General features: G+C 48.0%; 1 protein-coding gene across 1 annotated transcript in view; it reads left to right on the plus strand.

The window, feature by feature from the left end:
* Window positions 1-14,713, plus strand: part of LOC144326260 (NALCN channel auxiliary factor 2-like) — a 66,227-nt gene extending 51,514 nt beyond the window's left edge. The window contains exons 2-3 of the mRNA XM_077922812.1: window positions 1,413-1,584; window positions 8,154-14,713. Of these exons, the coding sequence (XP_077778938.1) occupies window positions 1,413-1,584; window positions 8,154-8,761 (780 nt within the window). The 3' untranslated portion in view covers window positions 8,762-14,713. The remainder of the gene's footprint in view (window positions 1-1,412; window positions 1,585-8,153) is intronic.
* The last annotated feature ends 7,336 nt before the right edge of the window (window positions 14,714-22,049 follow it).

Here is a 22,049-nt window from a genome sequence, read left to right on the forward strand (position 1 = left end):
TGTGAGCTTCTCCTAATGGGTATCTGGTTGACCACTGTGAGAACAGGATGCTGGACTAGATGGGCAATCGGCCTGATTCAGCAGGCTCTTCTTAGGTTTATGCCAAATCAAATTCCAGGGGTGTTGGTTTTTTATTTATTCCATACAACAGAGGTTTTTAACCTTTCTGAGTCCACGACTCCCTTGACCAACGGCATTCTTTCTGTGGCTCGCCTTCAGCCTGTTTGTGGGCAGTGCTGTTCCCTCTGAGGCAGAGGCTGGACTCAGGAACTACATTTCCTGTCAGGCATGCTTTGGAGGTGATGCAGCCCTCTCTTCCACCACATGTGGCCTCTTCTATTAATCTAATCTACACAGTCTAATCTATTAGGAGGAGGGAGAGGCGAAGGAGGGTCGGAGGCCAGTGCTGCCCATGGCTTCCCCAAAATCATTCAAAGTGCCCCAGGGTGCTGTAGCACATTGGTTGAAAGCCACCGTACAATGAGGATGGGAAATGAAATGGATTCTGAGATGTGGAAAAAGAAAAGTGGAGGTGGGTAGGCGTGGGTGTGGATGTAAAGCCTAAAGTGCTTACAACAAAAAACAACAGTGGGAATACAGTCTCAGGAATGCTGAAAAAACAAAATTATAGCTGCATCCCCCAATTTAGTATTTGCAAAGCTGTAGGGAACTAAGGAGGGGAGCCCAGGTGGTTCAACAGGCAAGGAAAAGCAGCCCCAAAGTTGACCACTGGTTTCCAGGCACCCTAGTGCCAGAGAGACCCTGAGGAAAACAGGGAAGGGCCCCTGTTAGTGTGGATGGCCAGGGAGAGCTAAGTGAGGAAACAAGTACAAAAAAGAAATAGCAGGGGCGGTGGAGGAGGGTGTCTGCAATGTGGCAGAGGAAAGGGGGCATTGGTTCAATAGGCAGATGCAACAGGACTGGTGCTTCCAGGGCGCCATTGAAAAAGACAAAAAGCTTGATGTTGCATAATGGCTCTTCAGGGGGGAGTCATGTGGGTTAGTGGCGGGTTCATGGCTGCTGTGGCTTCTACTGCCTGCTGGTAGAAGGGAGGGTGGAGAAGGAAGTGAAGGGAAAGGAGAGGGAGCAGGCAGCGTCACACTTATTGTTGAGAAACAGGCAGTTCTTGGCCCAGGGAAGTGGCACCACTCACACCACCTGCCTGCCAGCTTGCTTACTCTTCTGAGCTGCTCGCTGGGCAAGCAGGAGAGAGGAGGGGAGGCCAGGGCTGCCCGCGGCTCTCCTGACAATCCTTCAAGACTCTCCAAGGAGCCACTGCTCACCAGTTGAAAATCACTGTTGTACAGCATTTCTCTCTATTCCTACCTTGACAGCATGCAAGTCTGTTCCCTGTTGAGTTCACATGGATCCCTGTTACCTGACACCCTCTCCTTCCTCCTCCCTTCTTGCAGGCTGTCTACAAGGCTTGGCTGTGCTCTGAGTACTTCAATGTGACCCAACTGCAGTGCCAGCACCGGATCCCATGCAAGCAATACTGCCTGGAGGTACAAACAAGGTGTCCCTTTGTCTTGCCTGACAACGACGAACTGATCTATGGAGGACTGCCTGGCTTCATCTGCACAGGTAAGGCTTAGAATTGTAGAGTTGGAAGATACACTCAAGGGTCATCTAGTCCAACCCACTGCAATGCAGGAATCTCAACTAAAGCATCCATCCAAAGTCTGTTTAAAAACCTCCAATGATGGAGAGTCTACCACCTTCTGAGGTGGTATGCTTTATTGTCGAACAGCTCTTACCACTTACAAAGATAGGGGATGTACCCCAAAAGCAGAGGCGTAGGAAGGTCAGGTGGAACCCGGTGCGGAAAATTTCTTGTCACCCCCCCATTGATTTTTATTTTTTTTTGCCTGCAAAAATGGTTTTACATTATTTCATATTTTCTTACAAAGGAATGTGGATTCTGGGCCTCAAATAACAAGTAGGCAACTATGGGCAGATACTTAAATCTACAGGATGGATTGTGTTTTGGCTTGTGTTATTTTATTTATATTTATTGTTTATTTATTTAATAAAATCTATTTTTAAAAACCTGCAAAGTGGTTTACCAAAACAAAAAACAAAAAAACACCACAGCAGTAAAATCAAGAAAAAATGGCTGCATGCAGGGGGCGAGGCAAAGGTAAGGCAAGGCCTAATCTACTGGGCCTAGTCTCATTTTTTTCACATAGGCTGACTTTCCATGACCCGGGAAGCCCAGCGGAGGGTAGGGTAGTAGGGTGGTTCATAAAAAACTTTTTTTAAAAAAAAATTCTGCTCCAAAGGTCTTATATTACTAAACTAGGGATTATACAGCTATACCTGAAATTTCATGCATATCAGTTAATATCTTGACCCTGCTCCACTGAATTGAAATTTCAGGCTTCACGACATAGGAAAACGGCCAAGTAAACAGCTATTTTCGTGGAGGAGGGTCAAGATATCAACTGATATGCATGAAATTTTATAAATTAGCTATATAATCCCTAGTGTAGTAAGATAAGACCTTTGGAGCAGGCATTTTCCAAAAAAAGTTTTTTTATGAACTGCCCTAGTAGGGCAGTAATTGTTCCTTGATCATTTGTCACCCCCCTCCATGATGGTACCTGGTGCGCCCCCCCCCCTACGCCCCTGCCCAAGACACAACCCAAAATGTTTTATTAACATAATTAACAACCCAAAAGTGCTATAGCAGGGTATTAAATTGTCTCATATCCAGAGGAATCAAACAATAAATACTGTAAATTGTAAAAGGAAGAAATGGTGAGACACAGCAATATAAATCAAGACATCCGGGAAAGGTCATAGAACAAATACTTCAGCAGTTGGTCTGTGAGCACTTAGGAAAGGAAGCTCTGATTTCTAAGACCCGGCTGTTTGACAGTGGAACAGTCTCCCTCGAGAGGTTGTGGACTCTCCTTCCTTGGAGGTTTTTATGCAGAGGTTGGATGGACATCTGTCTTGGATGCTTTAGCTGAGTTTCCTGCATTGCAGGGGGTTGGACTAGATGGCCCTTGGATCCCTTCCAACTCTATGATTCTATGATACAGCCAAATGCAGATTTTTAAAGGTTTCCATTGCTGGGCTCTTGAAATCCTAGCAATGTAAGGAGTCGGACTAGATGACCCTTGGAGTCCCTTAGAACTTTAAAGTTCTCTGTTTCTATTATTCTAGCTGCAGCTAACAACAGTGTCAAAAGCTCTGGAGTGACAGGTTTTTGAGTTGTTCATCCACATATTCAATAATTATAGTTGTGGGGAAGCCTGAACAGGTGATTTACTTATTTTAGGTATTCCTTGATATACTTGGGATCAGAATTAATGTAATGCGAGGACATTTCCACCAAAGATGGAGGAATGTCCCTTGAAACCCACAGTCCCACCAGCAGTCATGTGCTGACTGATGTAATATGGGACATATTCATAGGTGTGTTATGCCATCTATGCAGATCTTTGAGGGAATGTTCTCTCACATATGATGGAATCAATTTATATGGCTTATATGACCACCGTGATTTCCTTTCAGATTTCTCTATTTGAACATTTATCTCCTTCTCCCAATAACATTTAAGGCCCACAAATAGACCAGTGGCAAACTCCAAAAACTGTGTAAATAATGGAGACCAGTTATTTGCCTTGGTGTCCATGATTCAGTTCAGTAGGTTCAACTAGGCCTGCCTAGTTGAAGGTCCTCTGCCCCATAACAGCATGCCCTTAGAAGGGATGGGGATGTCAGGATTCTCAGCCGCAGTCAGAGGTAACTGGCCTCACACCAGGCATTCGGCTCGAGATCCTTGATGACCTTCCCGGCTGCGTCTCCCGGCAGGTTACAGGCAAGGTCACAAATCAGCGATCCCACTCAACGTGAGAGGGACACACCCTCCTCCCTCCTCCCTGCTTCTTCAGGGAGGAGAAAAGAGACAGACAGAAATCTATTTACATCTCTTTATTTCTGTCATTCCAGCAGTACAGAGAAACATGTCTGTACCCTCCAGTCTCCAGCAGAAGACCACACTGACTCCACCTCTGTACTTCCAGTACAGGTCAGATGACACTCTGAGCTAACATCCGGTGCTCAGTACATTGAATAGACTGCCCCCTTTTTCCAATAGTACAGTCCCAGACATCAACATTGTGTTTTGCATTCCAGACACCTGCAGCTTGCTTTTGCATTGCTGCTTTTTCCTGACAACCTCCCCCCAAAGCATCAATGCGTGTTGCGGCGAGCAAAGCGTGATCCAGAGAAGAAAACAAACAGTTGTTATACATATAACACTCCCCTGTTGTTTCAGTTCCACCCTTGGAACTCCCCGCCACTGGTTTCCCCAGTGTACTTCTCTGGTTGACTGGCTTCCAAGGAATGAGTGCATCTGCATTACCTTGGCTAGCAACTCTCTGTTGTGTCTTTGTCTCTGACTTAGACACTGCTTCAACCTGTCCTCGGTTGTTTACAACAGCAACACATGCAACAGCTAAGTTAGCAAACTCTTTTGAGTACCTCTTTGGTGGTACACCCTTTGTAACTCTCTCAGACCTGCGTATGAGGTGCTGATCTTCTCTGCTCTCTGGTTCAGCCTCTGGACTCTTAGGAGAACCAGTACCAATGGCAAACAGTGGTTCATCCTTCACCTGTGAAGGTCTATCCATTATGTGAGATTTCCTCTCAATGACTGTTACAACTAAACTCTCTGAGCTATCACTGTCATCATCTGTGCTACTGTAATCTGACGCACCATTGTAATCAGAAAAATCATCATCATCATCATCCGAATCGTTCCCTGTGGGAAATGTGTGTACAATCACTCTCTCCTGTTCAGGAGCACTCTCTAGAAATTTTGTGAGAATCACCTGACCAGATTCAGACAAAATGACTCTGTAGAGACCCTTTTCATAACCCACGAAAATGCCTCTGGCATTCTTTACTCCACCTGGAGCTTCTGTTCTCACTTGAGACCCGAAAACCTTAAAATAGGCAACAGAAGGTTTTCTGTGGAACAGCTTCTCAAAAGGAGAACTTCCCAACTCTTTTGAGACCTTTCTCAACCACACGTGAACATAGGACATTAACGACTCCGCCCAATATTCATGTGGCAAATGTGAACTAAGCAATTGCGCATTCATCCCTTTTTGCAATTCTTTGTTCACCCTTACACAGACACCCCTGTTCCATGCTTCTGCTGAAACAGCAACCTTGTGTCTTATCCCTTTCTTCTGCAGGAACTTCTGAAAATCCTGTAAAAGAAAAACTGGCTTGTCATCTGTGAAAAGACAATCAATGTTAGCATCATGCATATTTTTAACCTTGTCACAAAACTGCTGAAACCTTTCTAAGGCTTCTCGTGGTTTCTCTAAAACATAAATCCAGACAAAATTAGAGAAATGATCCACAACCACAAGATAAAATCTTGCATTGCCTCTAGATGGTGCTAGAGGACCAATCACATCAGCATACACCCGCTGAAATGCCCTGTCGACCCTTGTGGACTCCTTCTTGGCGTCCGTCTTGGTCACACTTGCGAGAGAGATCATGTTAGAATCAGAAGAATTACATTTCATGTAATCACTTTGATCAAAAGTCAACAAATACAGTCCATCTTTCTCTCTGGCAGAAAGATACAACTTTCCATCCTTGTAGATCTTGCAGCTTTCAGCATCATAGGACAACCTCAGTCCTTTCTTTGCATCTGCGAAACACTCAGCAGATTAAACTTCAATTCAGGAACCAAGTACACATTGTGTATAGTCAAGTTCAGACTCTCAAGATACACAGTTCCAATCCCGGTCGCTTCCAACTCCTGACCGTTGGCCTGCTGCACAGTGAAGCTTTGCTTCTTAAACGCCGAAAACAGTTCTCTGTGTGGACATATGAACCGTGGCGCCAGTGTCGAGAATAAATGAGTTCCCCACCTCTGGTGTGGCTCTTAGTGCCATCAAAGCCATCGCAGGTCTCACCTGAGACTTGGTGCGACATTTGCCTGATGCTTCAGGCGTTCCAGAACTCCACTCGGCTCCGTCTTGCCGACGCGGCGTCTTACAGCTCCGCTGAAGATGCCCAGTCTGTCCACAGTTGTGACAGCGGACAACTTTCAATGCTACAGCATTCTCTCCAGTAGCAACATCAGTGAGGGAATTAGAACTCCGTTCCTCCCTCCCCCTGTCAGCAACACCCATTGTTGCTCGCACAGGAACAGCAACAGTTCCTTCACTCCCCCATCTGGGGTCAAAGCTCTCCTCAGCTTTCGATGAGCTCTTAGGAACTTGGCCAGCATCATCGTGGCTCACCCCTTCTGGGTAGTTACCCATCCAGACCATGATGAACAGTGGCGTAGCGTGGGGGGTGCAGGGGGGGCCGGCCGCACCGGGCGCAACATCTGGGGTTAGGGCAAATCCATGGGTTAGGGGGCGGAAATCCACAGGTTAGGGGGCGCAAATCCACGGGTTAGGGGGCGGAAATTACTTGCCTTGCCCCGGGTGCTGACAACCCACGCTACGCCGCTGATGATGAATAACTGTCTCTAGTCAGGGGAGATGGGCAAGGCATGTCTCCCCCCTTCTTGGCATCCATCTAGAATCCAAGTCTCATCTCTCACTCTTCAGCCTGCTAAAATCCAATAGCTGGCTTGTTTACGCTCTTGGCACCTGGCAGCTAAACTCTGGCTGCTATGGAAAGTCCCTTCCAAGAGCACGTGAGACTTCTAGTCAAAACAACTCCGTTGTCTTCTTTCGCCTCTTCCAGGCCCAGCCTCACAGTCCAGTTGCTTAGCAACTGTGCATTCCAAGCCTTGAACAGGAAAGCTAATCAACCACAAAAATTTGTGGAATGCGGCTGAGCGTCCAAGCTGCAGCCTCTTCTTTTAGAGCTGTTTTTCTTCCCATTCACAGCTCCCATGAACCAGAGAATGAATCAATCTGCGTTCACTCTTTTAGCCCGAAATTCAGCATACCTTGGGCTCTGTTGCGTGGAAAACACCTGCTCTCGGTGTTCTGCCGTCTGTTCAGCTTCTGGCTGCACGCAGACGTTATCTCCTTTCCTTTGGTGCAGAGGATGGCAAACGATCCATCTACCTCTCATTCTTGCATTCCATGGATCAGAAAACCACCGGTCTGCTACCAGATGTCAGGATTCTCAGCCGCAGTCAGAGGTAACTGGCCTCACACCAGGCATTCGGCTCGAGATCCTTGATGACCTTCCCGGCTGCGTCTCCCGGCAGGTTACAGGCAAGGTCACAAATCAGCGATCCCACTCAACGTGAGAGGGACACACCCTCCTCCCTCCTCCCTGCTTCTTCAGGGAGGAGAAAAGAGACAGACAGAAATCTATTTACATCTCTTTATTTCTGCCATTCCAGCAGTACAGAGAAACATGTCTGTACCCTCCAGTCTCCAGCAGAAGACCACACTGACTCCACCTCTGTACTTCCAGTACAGGTCAGATGACACTCTGAGCTAACATCCGGTGCTCAGTACATTGAATAGACTGCCCCCTTTTTCCAATAGTACAGTCCCAGACATCAACATTGTGTTTTGCATTCCAGACACCTGCAGCTTGCTTTTGCATTGCTGCTTTTTCCTGACAGGGGAAGCTATTTGTGTGTATCCAGACCTCCTAGTGTTCTGGTACATGCCAACCCTTTTCTGGTCTGTCTCTTGATTTTCAGAATATGAGGAAACCACGTCAGCCAACCCTGGGCTCTGCTGCTGCTGCTGCTGCTGCTGCTGCTGCTGCTGGTAGCTAGTGCCAAGTTGGTCCAAAATAAGTCATCTGCTCTCTGTGATTTGATCACAGAGGTGGACTCTCATTCCTTGGAGGTTTTTCAACAGAAGTTGAATGACCACCTTTCAGGGATTTCTTAGCTGTGATTTGTGCATTGTAGGGGATTTGACTAAATGATCCAGAGGACCTTCCAACTCTACAATTTTGATTAAGAGTGCAAGTTCATCTTGTTGATTTCCCATGCTCTGTGCATTAGTATAGAAACAACAGAAGCCACCAATCAGTCCCTCTGGTTGCTTCCTTCTTCCTTTTTCCTGCCCATTAGCAGATTCCTCTAATTCTACCCTGGTTTCATTTACATCAGTGAACTCTCCTGAAGGTAGCACTTAGCAGATCTGACACCACTTCTCCCCCCCCCTCCTTTCTTGTTGTCCTTTTGCCAGGGTTGCTGGAGAGCAATCTGCCTGAACAGGAAGCCAAGTGCTGCGACATGCTGTGGGACTCATGCAACCACCACCCAGACTACAGCTGCAATACATCAGCCAAATCCATCGAGTCAGAGTCATTCCATGACCAACTCCGTGACATCCCCCATCACCACCACCACGTTCACCAGCAGCGGCAGCAGCACTACAACCTCTACTACCACCACGCCCAGTACCAGCACCAGCACCATCCATCCCTGCTGCCTGTGTCTGCAGGCTCCCACCTCAGCAGCGGCAAGATCCGGTTCTGCGTCCTGGTTCTAATGCTCCTACACACCATGGTGTCCTTCTCAAGCGTGCCCAGCAGCACGCGGCTGAGCCTGGGGGCCCTCCCTGCCATGGACGAGACCCTCACAAGGGACGGGGGACCCTCATTTGCAATGCAGGGAAAAGGCAACTGCCAGCTCTTTTTCACCAGTGGGGGGAAAGGGGCTGGGTGCATAAATGCTCTTCCTCCAGTGGCAGGAGGTGACACAGGATTGGGGGTGATGCACACAGACCCACCCCCATGCAGACCCCCCTCCCACCCCCCAGAGCACCTCATCACAGGGACTGCCCTGCGATGAGAGAGTCTCTGAAGCATGTGAGGCTGTGGGAACAGCTTCTGGGGAAGGAATCATTCAACAGCATGCTTCAGGCTGGGTCTCTGAAGAAAAAGTTTAAATCAGCATCAGGCTTCAGTTAAAAATGGTTCAGTCACCAGCAGGCCTCAGGCTCTAAGGCTCTGGTGAAGGCTTCAGTTGGCAGCAGGCCTCAGGCCGGGCCTCTTGAGAAAATGGTTCGGTTAGCAACAGGCCTCAGCCTGATGGCCTTTGGCCTCAAAACAGCTCAGAGGCAGAGGGAAAGCCCACAGGAGCAGCTCTAAGAGAACTGTCTTCTGAGGAAAGGCAAACACAAACACCCCAGCTCCATTGAGGGCTGCTTCTTCTCCCTCCCCCCCATGTGCCTCGTTTATAGGGCCACAGGGGTCTCTTCCCCATACCAAGTTACTTGCACTAGAGGCAACAGAAATGGCTTGACAGAGATCTGTTACGGATTCCCCGCCCCCCTATCATCTTCTCAGCCCAGCCCAAAACTATAATCATGATGGTGTGATGACCTCCTTCCGCCGCCCACCCACCCAAGTTCAAGGCTCCTCCATCAGTCACTAACTCCTGAGCAGCCTTTGTGTGCTCTTGGTTGAACATCTGTCATTGGTTGGTCCTTCAGCATTGCAGAGTGTTGGGCTACATGACCCTTTGGGTCCTTTCCAACTCTACAATTTATGATTTTGCAAGTTGTATTCTCTTGCTCCTTGAAGGGCTTAAGCTGAGGACACACCTGCATCATCCTTGTCCTCTGGGACATGCCACGAACAGCAGGTCCACTCCTGCTCCTCCCTCTTCCCTGCCCCACCCCGAGGTCCTGTCCCTGGTTAACACTCCAATATTTTGAATTGCTTTGGCCATAATTTGGAATTTCCTCATAATTCAGCTTCAAAAGAAGAGTTTCATTGGCAGAGCTGCAGCTGGGGGGGGGGGGGACCTTTAGTGTCTGGTCTTGTTCAGTCCAGAAAGAGACGTACTTACCTTTCTGAACCTGGAGTTTCTCCTTGTTATTTGAATTTCCCCATTTTTAAAATATATTTTTATTTTCACTGGTCCCCTAAACCAGAGGTTTTCAACCTCTCTGAGTTCACGACTCCCTTGACCAACTGCATACTTTCTGTGGCACCCCTGTGGGGCTCACGAGCCCATCTATGTCACCCCTTGCCTGCAGAACTGGCAGCCTCTCACCCTTTTTGAAACACCCTCCCCTGGGGGATGTTCCCTCAGCCTCCTCTCCTCCCCCGTCTCCTTGGGAGTCCTCCGGGCTGCTGCTGCCACTGCCCTGGTCTCTGAGCTGCCCCCTCTGCCCCAAAGAGAGATTCCTACTCACACTGCCCCACAGGGGCCTGGTAAGAGGATGCCCCCAGTCTTAGTGGCCTAGTGGAGACTGGCAAAAGTGAATGTGAGACAAGCACCTTACCTTGGGAGGCAGCAGTGACAGCAGTGGGCACTGCCAGGCCTGCATGGTGAAAAGGCTCCCCTTCAGCACTGGACACTAAGCTCCCAGGCAGATCTCGCACACATCAAAAACAAGGAAGGCCAGTGCAGCACCTGCCTGCCTGGCCTCCCACTTGTCTGTTCATTCCCAACAACAAGTGCTGGCAAACTGGCTGGCTGGGCTTCCTCACCTGCTTGCTTGCTTACTCTGAGGCCACCTCAGCTCCTGGCACCCAGCACCCCCTGGCCAGCCCCAGAGGCACCATTTGCCTGCGGAGCTTGTAGCCAGAGCTGTTGCAGCAAATAGCTGCGAAAGACTTTGGGAGGCAGAGATGCGAGAGGGCATCAGAGAAGGGAAGGAAGGAAAGAGAGATGGAGGCCAGTGTTGCCCACAGCACCTCTGACCATCATTCAAGGCACCCCATAGTGCCATGGCACACTGGTTGAAAACCACTGCCCTAAACAGTTTCCTTTCCTTGCCCATGTCAGTTTATAAGATTGCATAGCCGTTTTAATTTTCTCCCTAGCCCACTGGGGATATTCCAAAGGCTCTCTTTTATGTATATCACCTGAGTGTTGCTGGGAGACACAGATGAATCTTAGAAATCATAGAACTGTAGAGTTGGAAGTGACTCCCAAGGTCTGACCCCCTGCAATGCAGGAATCACAGCTAAATAATCATTGACAGACAACTGTTTGGTCTCTGTTTAAAAACCTGCAATAAATGAGAGTCCAATACCTTCCAAGGGAGTCCATTCCACTGCTGAACAGCTCTTACTATGAGAAACCTTTTCCTATTATCTCCTTTCTTGCAATTTGAATCCATTGAGTCGGGTCCTCTCCTCTGGAGCAGCAGAAGACAAGCTTGCTCCAACTTCCATAGGACACCCCTTCAGATATTTGAAGATGGCTACCATATCACCTCTCAGCCTCCTCTTCTCCATTCTAAACATCCCAAACTCACTCAACTGTTCCTCATAAGGCTTGGTTTCCAGACCCCTCATCATCTTGGTCTCTCTCCTCGGCACACGTTCCAGGTTGTCAATAGCCTTAAATTATGACACCCAGAACTGGACACAGTACTCTAGGTGTGGTCTCACCAAGACAGAATAGTGCAGGACTATTACTTCCCTTGATCTGAACACTATACATCTGTTGATGCAGCCTAGGATTGCATTAGGCTTTTTTGCTGCTGCATCACACTGTTGCCTCATGTTAACTTTGCAGTCTACTAAGACACCTGGATCCTTTCCACATGTACATAGTTCATGTTTCTTTTAAGGAACTCGTCTGACTCACAGATAATCCCTCAGCCCCAGGAGGAAAAAGGTGATCATTGTGGTCTTGTAGAGACACGATGAGCCCCTCTGTCCATCCAGCCCAGAATTGACCATGCTGATGGGCAGAAACTTTCCAGGGACCCAAGAGAAAGAAAGCTTTCCCCAACCCTGATTATTATTTGTTTGTTGGTTTATTTATCTATCCTCATCTTTTTCTCAGGTTGGGACTCAAGGTGTCTTACACAGATCAAAATCACACAGATAAAATTAAGCTAAAAACATATAAAAGATAATTGTTAAAAAGTAGTTCAACTTGAATAAAATTAAAACAATATTTAAAACACCACAAATCTATTAAAATACAGATAAAAACAGCACAGTAGTATTGAAAGCCCTTTCCTTAAAAAAAAACAAAAAAACCAGTCCGTCCCCAAATGCCTGTTGGAATATATCAGTCTTTACCTGCTGACAGAAGGACAGTAAAGAGGGGAGCCAATCTGGTTTCTTTGGGAAGGGAGTTCTAATGTTGTCTGGGAGCAGCCACCACCCTGTCCCACATCCCCACCAAGCAAGCCTTTGAGGATGCTGGAGTAGAGGGAACAGCCTCCCCAGAAGATCTCAGATAGGGTTGTCATATGTCCGGAATTTCCTGGACATATCCGGAATACCACAGTCAGAAGCACTTTCCAGGCAGAAATCGGCCATCCCCAGTGGTTCACCTCTCGCAGCCGAGAAGGCCCAAGAGGCAGAGGTTTGGTTCCAGGCTGAATGGTGGCAGCCTTAAGTAGACAGGAGGGATTTCAGACTAGGGTTGCCATACATCCCAAAAAACAGCTCCACAACTTACGTGTCCAGATTTTCACCTTCTGAAATATGGCAACCTAATCTCAGAGCCCGGGCAGGCTCATATGGGAGGATAGAGTCCTTCAGATAGCTTGGTCCTATGTCTGATCTGAGATGCTGAGGTTAGACCCCTGGGGCTCTCTGGATGCAAAAGTAGGTTTTTCATTACCGCTCCCCTAAAGGGGCATCAGTAAGCAATAGAAGGAAGAGTGTGGACTTTAAGAACTGCTGGTGCCTACAGGATGTCCCACAACACTTTAGGCCAGTTTGCCACAGGCTTCCCCAAAAGAAGATCCAAGAACTGAAGTTCTGTGAGATGAGAGGGAATCCTCTGTGGTAGCTCCCAGAGTTTGAGGTCCTCCTGGGGAGGATATCAAGCACCTCCACCCACCTGTGCCTGCCTCATAGTCTCATGAAGATGGCAGGGATATCATATCCCAAGGCTCAGGCACAGTGCAAAAAAAGATTTCTCCCCATAAATATTTTGGAGATATTTTTTGTCTTTTACACCAAGCTGTGAGGTTAGGGGTGCAATTGGCCATCTTTTGGCTGCTTTAACTATGATTCCTGCATTGCATTTGTGGAATGCTCTCTCCAGGGAGGTTCTCCTGGTGCCTTCATTACATATCTTTAGGTGCCAAGTGAAAACATTCCTTCCAGGCCTTTGGCTAATTAAAACAATCCATGGCCTTTTAACTGGAGTGATTTATTGTTTTGTTTGTTATGACTTACGTCTTTTTCTGTTTTTATACTGTAAACTGTCCTGTGATTTTCCGATGGAGGACAGTATATAATTTTTTTAAAAAATCCACAGGTTTAAACTAGATGGCCCTTGGAGTCCCTTTCAACTCTATAATTCTATGAAACCCAACTTTCTATTAAACCTGCTTATTCAATACCAAAACACTTTTAAACCCCCATCTGTTTTGGCCTCCAGAAGTTGTGCCTGTTCATTTGATGGTTGGAAACGCAAAGCCAGAATGATTTTGCCTTCCAAGAAGGATGAGGCCATGCCCCCAAGTCCAGGCTGGCTTTACTCCAGTACCCTTCAATCAAAAAACACCGCACTACCACCCCAGCAGCGCTGGCAGTACTCTAATTTAGTCTTTAAAATGTTGAATGGGTTCATGTTAAATGTTGTTTTACAATGCTGATTTTATTTTTTTAATGATTAATTTGAACACACTTTGAGGACCTTTGTGGTAGACAGGTGCCCCCAGCATATTGAAAAACTGCCTGCCTCTTTTTGTGGCTCCACCAAGTGAGATCCAGTGAGGTCAGGGAGCTTGTGGAGGTGGGCAGGGCTTTTTCCAGCTGGAACTCAATGGAATTGAGTTCCGGCACCTCTCGGATGGGTACCATTGCCATTAGAAGAGAACAAGGGAGGCGTTCATGGTGAGTTCTGGCATTTCTTTTTCTAGAAAAATAGCACTGGCAGTGGGGATGCTGTGATTTGGAGACCCAGGCCTGGTTGCTGAACCCTTCCCAAGTGCTTGTGGACACCAAGACCAGGCCTGCTGTGAAAAAAGTCAATAATAATAATAACTATTATTATTATTCTTACTACTACTACTACTACTACTACTACAATACATGGTGTTGAGGTTTAAAAGCTAAAAGTCTTGTTGCTGAAGTCAACTTTTAAAAACCTTTCTGCTTCCACTGCCTCATTTCTGTTTCAGTTCCTTCTCTCTCTGAGCTTCTTCACACTTTTGCTCACCCCATGTTTTGATTATATCGTGTGCCAGTTTTGATCGTACCATGTGCCAATTGGATTTTCACAAAGTACAACCACAGAACAATGAGAAAAGTTCTTGGACCCAAGGGAATTTATCAGGATGCAATACAATCAAAATACTGGTTGAGGAAAAGTGTGGATGAGCCCTTAAGCAAAATTGCACTCCAGGTTTTCTGCACGGATGATAAGATCCAGTATGGCATGTTGGATCGGATTTCCACAAGGTGCAGCCATGGAAGAACAAGAAAAGTCAGACCCAAGAAGAATCAATCGATACACGATACAATCCAAATATGGGTTGAAGGAGATTGCAGATGAGCTCACTGTCATAATAAAGTGGCTTGTGTCTTTGGAAGCAGGCGTTGGTTTTCTTATGCCACTTGACACACTGTGCTTCACCTTTAGAACTTTTTTGCACTAGTTCTTATTACATTTATTTTCCCGAAATGGTTTGGGAGTTGGCAGGGTGGGGTGGGGTGGGGAGGTGAGGAAAGGAGAGATTGGGAAGGGGGGGGGAACCAAACAACAAAACGATGCTATAATTCAGTTGTATTGAAACTATTATATTACTCTGTGTTTTCAATAGTCTCTGTACCTGTAATGCTTTCAGTTCCATTGTATTTGGATCAGGGATTTTCTCTGGTCCTTGTTTAACACAGTACATAAATAAAATGTTAAGAATTGATTATAACTTTTCCTTCCAGTGCAATATTTCAGCTTCACAGATTCCATTTCCGCTACCATAGATCCATCAGAGGACAAAGGCAATTAATTTCCAATTTCCTATAAGGCTGATCTTCAACTGGTGGGTTGGGACACAATAGTGAATGACCCTTGAGGTCCCTTCCAACCCTACAATTCTGTGATTCTAAAGACAACCTAGGCAGGGAAACCATCCAAGCCACTCCTCAACCCAGCGGGCTGAGCCAGGTGTACCGCACTGCATTTCTCCAAAAGCTGGGCACTTGGCAATCAGTTGCTCTACTGGAGCAGAGGTGGGGCTGAGTTTGCACAGTAAGGCCCCAGCATGCCTCATGGTGGGGTCTTGGCTGACTTTGTATACAGACATGCGCCCACCCTCACCTGATCTTTATCATTTCTGTCATCTGATGTTCTGTAGCTGATGTTTAGTTGGTCTGTTCTACTCGACTAATTAGAGTTATCGAGTTGCTGATACTATAAGCAGAACAACTAGGCTGGGAAAGAATAACATCAATTGCCATCAATAGAGGCTAGTATGAGGCTTGGGATTGCTACCGTGGAGGGGCGAGGGAGGTATGGCGGTGGGGGCACATGTCATAGGCGAAGGGGATCGAGATACGGATATGCTCGTACCCCTTCCAATCTGCGCTCCATCCCAAGGGACAAGGGTAGGGTGAGCAAGAATTACTCACCTCTGTCACTGGTGCTGTGCAATGCCAGGTCTGTAGGCAACAAAACCGCCACCCTGCAAGATTTCTTTACCTCGCAGGGGGTCGACCTGGCTTGTGTGACGAAGACCTGGGTGCGCGAAGGGGAAACAGTTACCTTACGAGAGATGGCGCCCCTGGGTTTCTCCGTCCTCCACCAGTCGCGGACTGTGGGCCGGGGGGGAGGGGTGTCATTATTAATCTGGGAAGATTGTTCTTTCAGGGCTCTACCATTGCCATCGATCCCCGGCATTGAATGTGTTGGCCTAGTGTGGGGCTCCGAGGAGAGCTTGGCTGTCTGGCTGGTGTACCAGCCACCTAGCGCACCAGCAGCCACCCTGTCAGGCCTACTGGAGGCGGTGTGGGCCTTGGAGTTCCCTAATCTACTGGTATTGGGGGACTTCAACATCCATGCTGATGCCACTCCCTCCTCACAGGCTCTGGACCTGGTGTCTTCCATGGCGACTGTCAGGGCTGCCTCAGGTCCCAGCTCACAAGAGACCAACGCCAAGTCCAGTTTATATACAAAGATGTTTATTGAAGTGTATTGTACGCTCCACAGCCGAGGCGCGCAGCCCCACGTCTGTTACGCTTAGACCGCTGAAGTCCCCTCTGAGTCAGTCCCGCCTCTGCACCACTTTAAGAGGCTTGTGCTGCTCCACCTCTTCCTTTCTTTCCTTTTCCACAGGGTCTTCCTGCCCCCTGGGGTTTCGCCCCTCCTGGATTCCCCTGACGCGGAATCCCCAGACAGCTCTTCCCCCCTCCTGCGTGCTTTGGGACCTGGCTCCTCCTCCGGGCTCCCTGTTCTTCCGCGCGCCTCCACATTTGAACTTGGCGCGCGTTCGCAACCTCTAACCTTCCTCTTGACAGTTACACTACTCCCTGCACTACTCCCCTCCCCTTCCGGGAGGATGTCTTGCTCCGATCTCCCCTCCCTCTCTGCTTTCGGACCTGCTTCCCCTGTCACTCTGGAATCTCCACCCCCCTCACTGCGCTCTGGCGGAGAAGCCGGTCCCGACTCCCAGCTCCCACTTTGGGTTCCCCCGCTGGTCCCCTGCTCCTGACGAGTCCCCCCTGTGACTCCCCTTGGCCTGACCACAGGCGCCCCCTTCTGGGAATCCTCCGATTCACTTGAAAGACTCATGGAATCCCTCAAGACATTGTCATCCTCTTCCTCGCTGCCCTGGGATTCTTCCCCCTCGCTCTCCGTCTCCTCCCTCACCTGTGCCTCTGTCCCTGAACCCCTGACAGTGACACTAGGGCTCTCCCAGTTTGTTTCGGGCCCCACACATCAAGCAGGCCACACGCTGGATTTGATCCTTGGCGTAGGTATAGATGTGGTCATGTCTCCTTCGATGAAGGTGCCATGGTCTGATCACTACGCTCTGAAAGCCAGGATTGACTTTCCACCCCCACCCTGCTTAGGTGGCGAGCCAATTTGGGCTCGCCCGCAGAGGCTGATGGACCCTGATAGATTCTGTCAAGCCTTGCGGGACCTTGCTCCCCCTGGCGACTCATTGACTGAGCTTGTTGAGGGCTGGAATATCCAGCTCCTGGCAGCCATCGATAAGACCACACCTAAGCGCCCTCTGCGACCCCGCAGAAACCGGGCTCCCTGGTTTACCGAGGAGCTCCGGAAAATGAAGCGGAACCTCAGACGGCTAGAGCGAGTATGGCGGGGTGCCCGTGACGGAGCCTCAAGAACATCTTATAGGGTTTTTATGAAAACCTACGAGATGGCAGTGAAGGCCTCTAAGAAGCCTCACTTCTCGGCCTCCATTGCATCCGCTAGCTCTCGCCTGGCACAATTATTTAGTATACTTAGGTCTTTAATGTCCCTTGAGGGACAGCCAAATTTAAATAACAATTTGACACACAGCTGTGAGGCATTTGCGAGCTTTTTTGCGGAGAAGGTCCTGTTGCTCCGGCATGACCTCCCTGCCAATTTGGATACAATAACGGAACTGGAGGCCCCTCAACTGTCCTCAGGTCCAGTATTGGACCACTTTGACCGGGTATCCCCAGCCGATGTGGACAGACTCCTCCAAGCTGGAAAGTCCACCACCTGTCCTCTTTACCCGTGCCCGTCTTGGCTGATTAGAGCGTGTCTAGACGAGGTGCGGGCCCCTCTAGGGCATATCATCAATTTGTCCCTTGGCACCAGGACATTCCCATGGGAACTGAAGGAGGCAGTGGTGCGCCTGCTCTTAAAGAAAACATCATTAGATGCTTTAGATCTATCCAATTACCACCCGGTTTCGAATCTTCCGTTCCTGGGTAAGGTGATTGAGAGAGCGGTTGCTGAACAGCTTGGTGGGTTTCTGGATGAAACATCGGCTCTGGATCCATTCCAGTCCGGCTTCCGTGCTGGTCATGGGACCAAGACGGCTCTGGTCGCCCTAACAGATGATCTCCGCAGGCAGCTGGATCGAGGCGGGTCGGGGCTGCTGATTCTTCTAGACCTATCAGCGGCTATCTGCCAATCACCCATTCCCACCCCCCTCTGAGTAATACCCCTCCCCACCTTCTCACTATATAGAAGGATCTGGCAACTTCTGTTTCAGTGTATCTGAAGAAGTGTGCATGCACACGAAAGCTCATACCAAGAACTAACTTAGTTGGTCTTTAAGGTGCTACTGGAAGGAATTTTTTTTGTTTTGACTATGGCAGACCAACACGGCTACCCATCTGTAACTTAGTTTCATGATGTTAGCCACCCTGAGCCCGGCTCCAGCCGGGGAGGGCAGGGTACAAATAAAAATTTTAAATTTTTATTTTACAAATAAAAATAAAGTGCAAGCTAAGATAATAATAATAATAATAATAATAATAAATTTTATTTATATCCCGCCCTCCCCAGCCGAAGCCGGGCTCAGGGCGGCTAACAACAATAAAACAGTACAAAAGTACAACATAAACAACATTCTAAAATCATTCATTATAAAAATTAATTAATTCAAGCCACTAGCAACCATTGGGCCAGAGCTCCGCGAAGATTGCCGAGGGAGGGAGTCAGGCTGTGCCCTAGCCAAAGGCCTGGTGGAACAGCTCTGTCTTGCAGGTCCTGCGGAAAGATGTCAAGTCCCGCAGGGCCCTGGTCTCTTGTGACAGAGTGTTCCACCAGATCGGAGCCACAGCCGAAAAAGCCCTGGCTCTAGTTGAGGCCAGCCTAACTTCTCTGTGGCCTGGGACCTTCAAGATGTTTTTATTTGAAGACCGTAAGTTTCTCTGTGGGGCATACCAGGAGAGGCGGTCCCGTAGGTACGAGGGTCCTAGGCCATATAGGGCTTTAAAGGTTAAAACCAGCACCTTAAACCTGATCCTGTACTCCACCGGGAGCCAGTGCAGCTGGTATAGCACCGGGTGAATGTGATCTCGCAGCGAAGACCTCGTAAGGAGTCTCGCTGCAGCATTCTGCACCCGCTGGAGTTTCTGGGTCAGTCTCAAGGGCAGCCCCACGTAGAGCGAGTTACAATAATCCAGTCTGGAGGTGACCATCGCGTAGAATCAAATTCTAGAGAAAGTGCAAAGTAATGATGAAAAGATAAAGCAACATAATCTGAAAATTGAGCAATGGGAGCTGGGAATGATTGCTATCCAAGACCGGGAGTGCAGGGTTACCGTCCACTTGCATGGCTTTGTGGAAGCATCAGATGAGAACCCCAAAACTCTTCGTGAGAATATTATGAGGTTGCTGAAAGAGATAGTTCCTGAAGCTCAATGGGAAGAAGTGGACATAGAGCGGATTCACAGTCACTTATAGAAGTACCTTGAGATATAGTCATGAGATTTGCAAGTTATTATAAGGAAGTAATTTTTATGAAAGCAACAAGACAGATCTCTGACCAGCTGATGTAAAAATCAGTACCAATTCAAGTGTTCAATGACTTATGCCTGGAAATTATAAGGTGGAGAAGGAGCGTGAAGTCCTGCACTGCAATATTGAAAAATGCTGGAATTACTTATAGCTGGGGCTACCCAGTAACTCTGAATTTTTAGTGGGCAAGAAAATGGTACAAAATAACATCTTTGTAGCAGGGGATGGACCTACTGCAGGAAATGAAGCTGGAACCACAAAGAGACGAGAAGCAAGAAGAGGAACCGGGGGTGGCAGGAGACAAAAAAATGAATATCAAAGACTGAAAGCAAAGGGTGAACTAAATTATATCAGAGTGAAGACATAACAAATATAATGGGAGAAGTTCTGCTGTGGCTCCATGATCGGAGGAGCCTCTCCCCCCCCACCTCCTTGAGAGCATTTTTAAATTGTAGATTTCATGTGCCTAATGAATGGAATATCATTCCTTAATACCTATAGGTATTTTATGGTCTTCTTTTGCCATTTGAATTCCGTCCTTTTCCTAGAGAACACCATAATCTTCGTTTTATCATAATTAATTTGTAATGTTTCCTTTTTGCAATAACTCTCCAAAGCTCTCAACAAATGCCTCAAGCCCACGCTTGTCAAAGACAAAAGTACTACATTGTCTGCATATAAGAAAATTTGCAGGGGTTTATTTGACAAACTCCCCTTGGAGATAACAAGATGCATGTTAAAGGATGCATCCCTGCCACAGAAGCTGTGGGGAGATGCAGCAAATACAGCAGCATATCTCCAGAATAGACTGCCAACCAACGCACACCTTTTGAACTTTGGCATGGGAGAGTTCCCAACCTGTCACACATAGTGTGTATGGAAGTCTATGTTACTACCACATCCCCAAAGAACATAGACACAAGCTTGAATTCAGTATTGTTATGTTCTTATCATTTTAACATCATCTTTGTAAATTCTGTATTCGTGTTGTTAATTTTAAGTGTTTACTCAAATCCTGCTAGTGAGTCCATTTCTTTACATTGTTTCTGTAGATACAACATAAATGGCTCCCAGTCTTTACACCCAGAGTTTGACACTTGTGAGACAGTGTGGTGTAGTGGTTAGGGTGTTAGACTAGGGGCTCAGCTATACAGCTGCAAATAAAACATTTTAAATGTGTTGTAGAGTGCAATATACAAATGTGACACTAGATGACGATGATGAGCTATGGCAAATTCAATATATTTTTCAAAATGTATTTTTTAAAACAAAACAAAAGCATTTTCACAGCATTTCTTATATGTGTGTAGATTCCACCTAGGACCTGAGAGACTAGGGTTCCTATCGCTACTCAGCTATGAGCACCCACCCACCAGTGATTGTCCTTTCCTCCTAAGGCAGGTATAGGCAAACACCAGCCCTCCAGATGTTTGGGACTACAATTCCCATCATCCCTAGCTAACAGGACCAGTGGTCAGGGATGATGGGAATTGTAGTACCAAACATCTGGAGGGCCAGAGTTTGCCTATGCCTGTCCTAAGGTTTTGTGAGCGATTTACTGTGTTCTCCATGTGTTGTGCAGCGGTGTTGCACACACAAGCATACACACACAGTGTTAGAGTACTGTTGATGCAAATCAGAAAGCCCTTTCTGCTTTGCAAAGCCCTGAGAGCAACAACAGGCACTCTTAGGCAGAGACGATGTATTTGCGGTCTTCTCAGTCATAACCATAGCTGTCAACCTTCCCTTTTTTTGTGGGAAATTCCCCTATTTCAGTGCCGTTTCCCGCTGCTATCCCGGATTGTTAGATATCCCGTAGACTGTCCCTGGAACAGGTGAGGCTGCTGATCCCTTATTTTCAAATCTGAAAGTTAACAGCTATGCTGCTGATCCCTTATTTTCAAATCTGAAAGTTGACAGCTATGGTCATAACACTAGAACTCAGGGACATTCAATGAAGCCGAATGTTGGAAGATTCAGGACAGACAAAAGAATGTACCTTTTCACTGTAGCTTTCCATTAAGAACAAGAGTGCACTGTCCACCAAGCACTAATATTTATCCTCCATGCTTGTGAAGGCCTAAGATCATTCCTCCATTCTTTCAGACAGAGGAAGTCTTCCTTTTTGAGTCTAAAAGCCTAGCTCCTTACCAGTGGCGTAGCGTGGGGGGTGCAGGGGGGGCCGGCCGCACCGGGCGCAACATCTGGGGGGGGGGCGCTTGCCGCCTCCGGAGTCGCCGAAGAGCCTCGGGCGCAGGCTGTAGCAGAGCCCCATGTCTCGCGGAACCGACGAGCTGGCAGCGGCTCTCAGCGCTCGCCGTGGTCCCCGCGCGTCAGGGCCGCGGAGGGCGTGCCAGGCAGCCCCTCCTCACAGCCCCGCCGCCGCCGCTGCTGCAGCAGCTGGGCCATGTTGCGTTTTCCTCGCCTCTCTGCCCTCCTCCTCCTCCGGACAAGCGGCGTCGTTTGGGCGGCAGCGCCAGCGGCAACTCGCCTCAGATCACCTGACACGGACCCGCCGCCGCCGCCGTGGCTACCTTACTGTAAATACCCCAGCCCAGGCAGCAGCAAGAAGAAGCTGGTAGCGGCGGCAGGTTAGGGGTTAGGGGGCGCAAATTACTTGCCTTGCCCTGCGTGCTGACAACCCATGCTATGCCGCTGCTCCTTACTGTGGCTTTACAATGTTTACATTAAGCAATATAAGAGAAAATTTTACTTGCAGTGGGCTGCATGAGAGACTGTAGAC

This window comes from Podarcis muralis, chromosome W, assembly GCF_964188315.1.
Source record: "Podarcis muralis chromosome W, rPodMur119.hap1.1, whole genome shotgun sequence".
NCBI lineage: Eukaryota > Metazoa > Chordata > Lepidosauria > Squamata > Lacertidae > Podarcis > Podarcis muralis.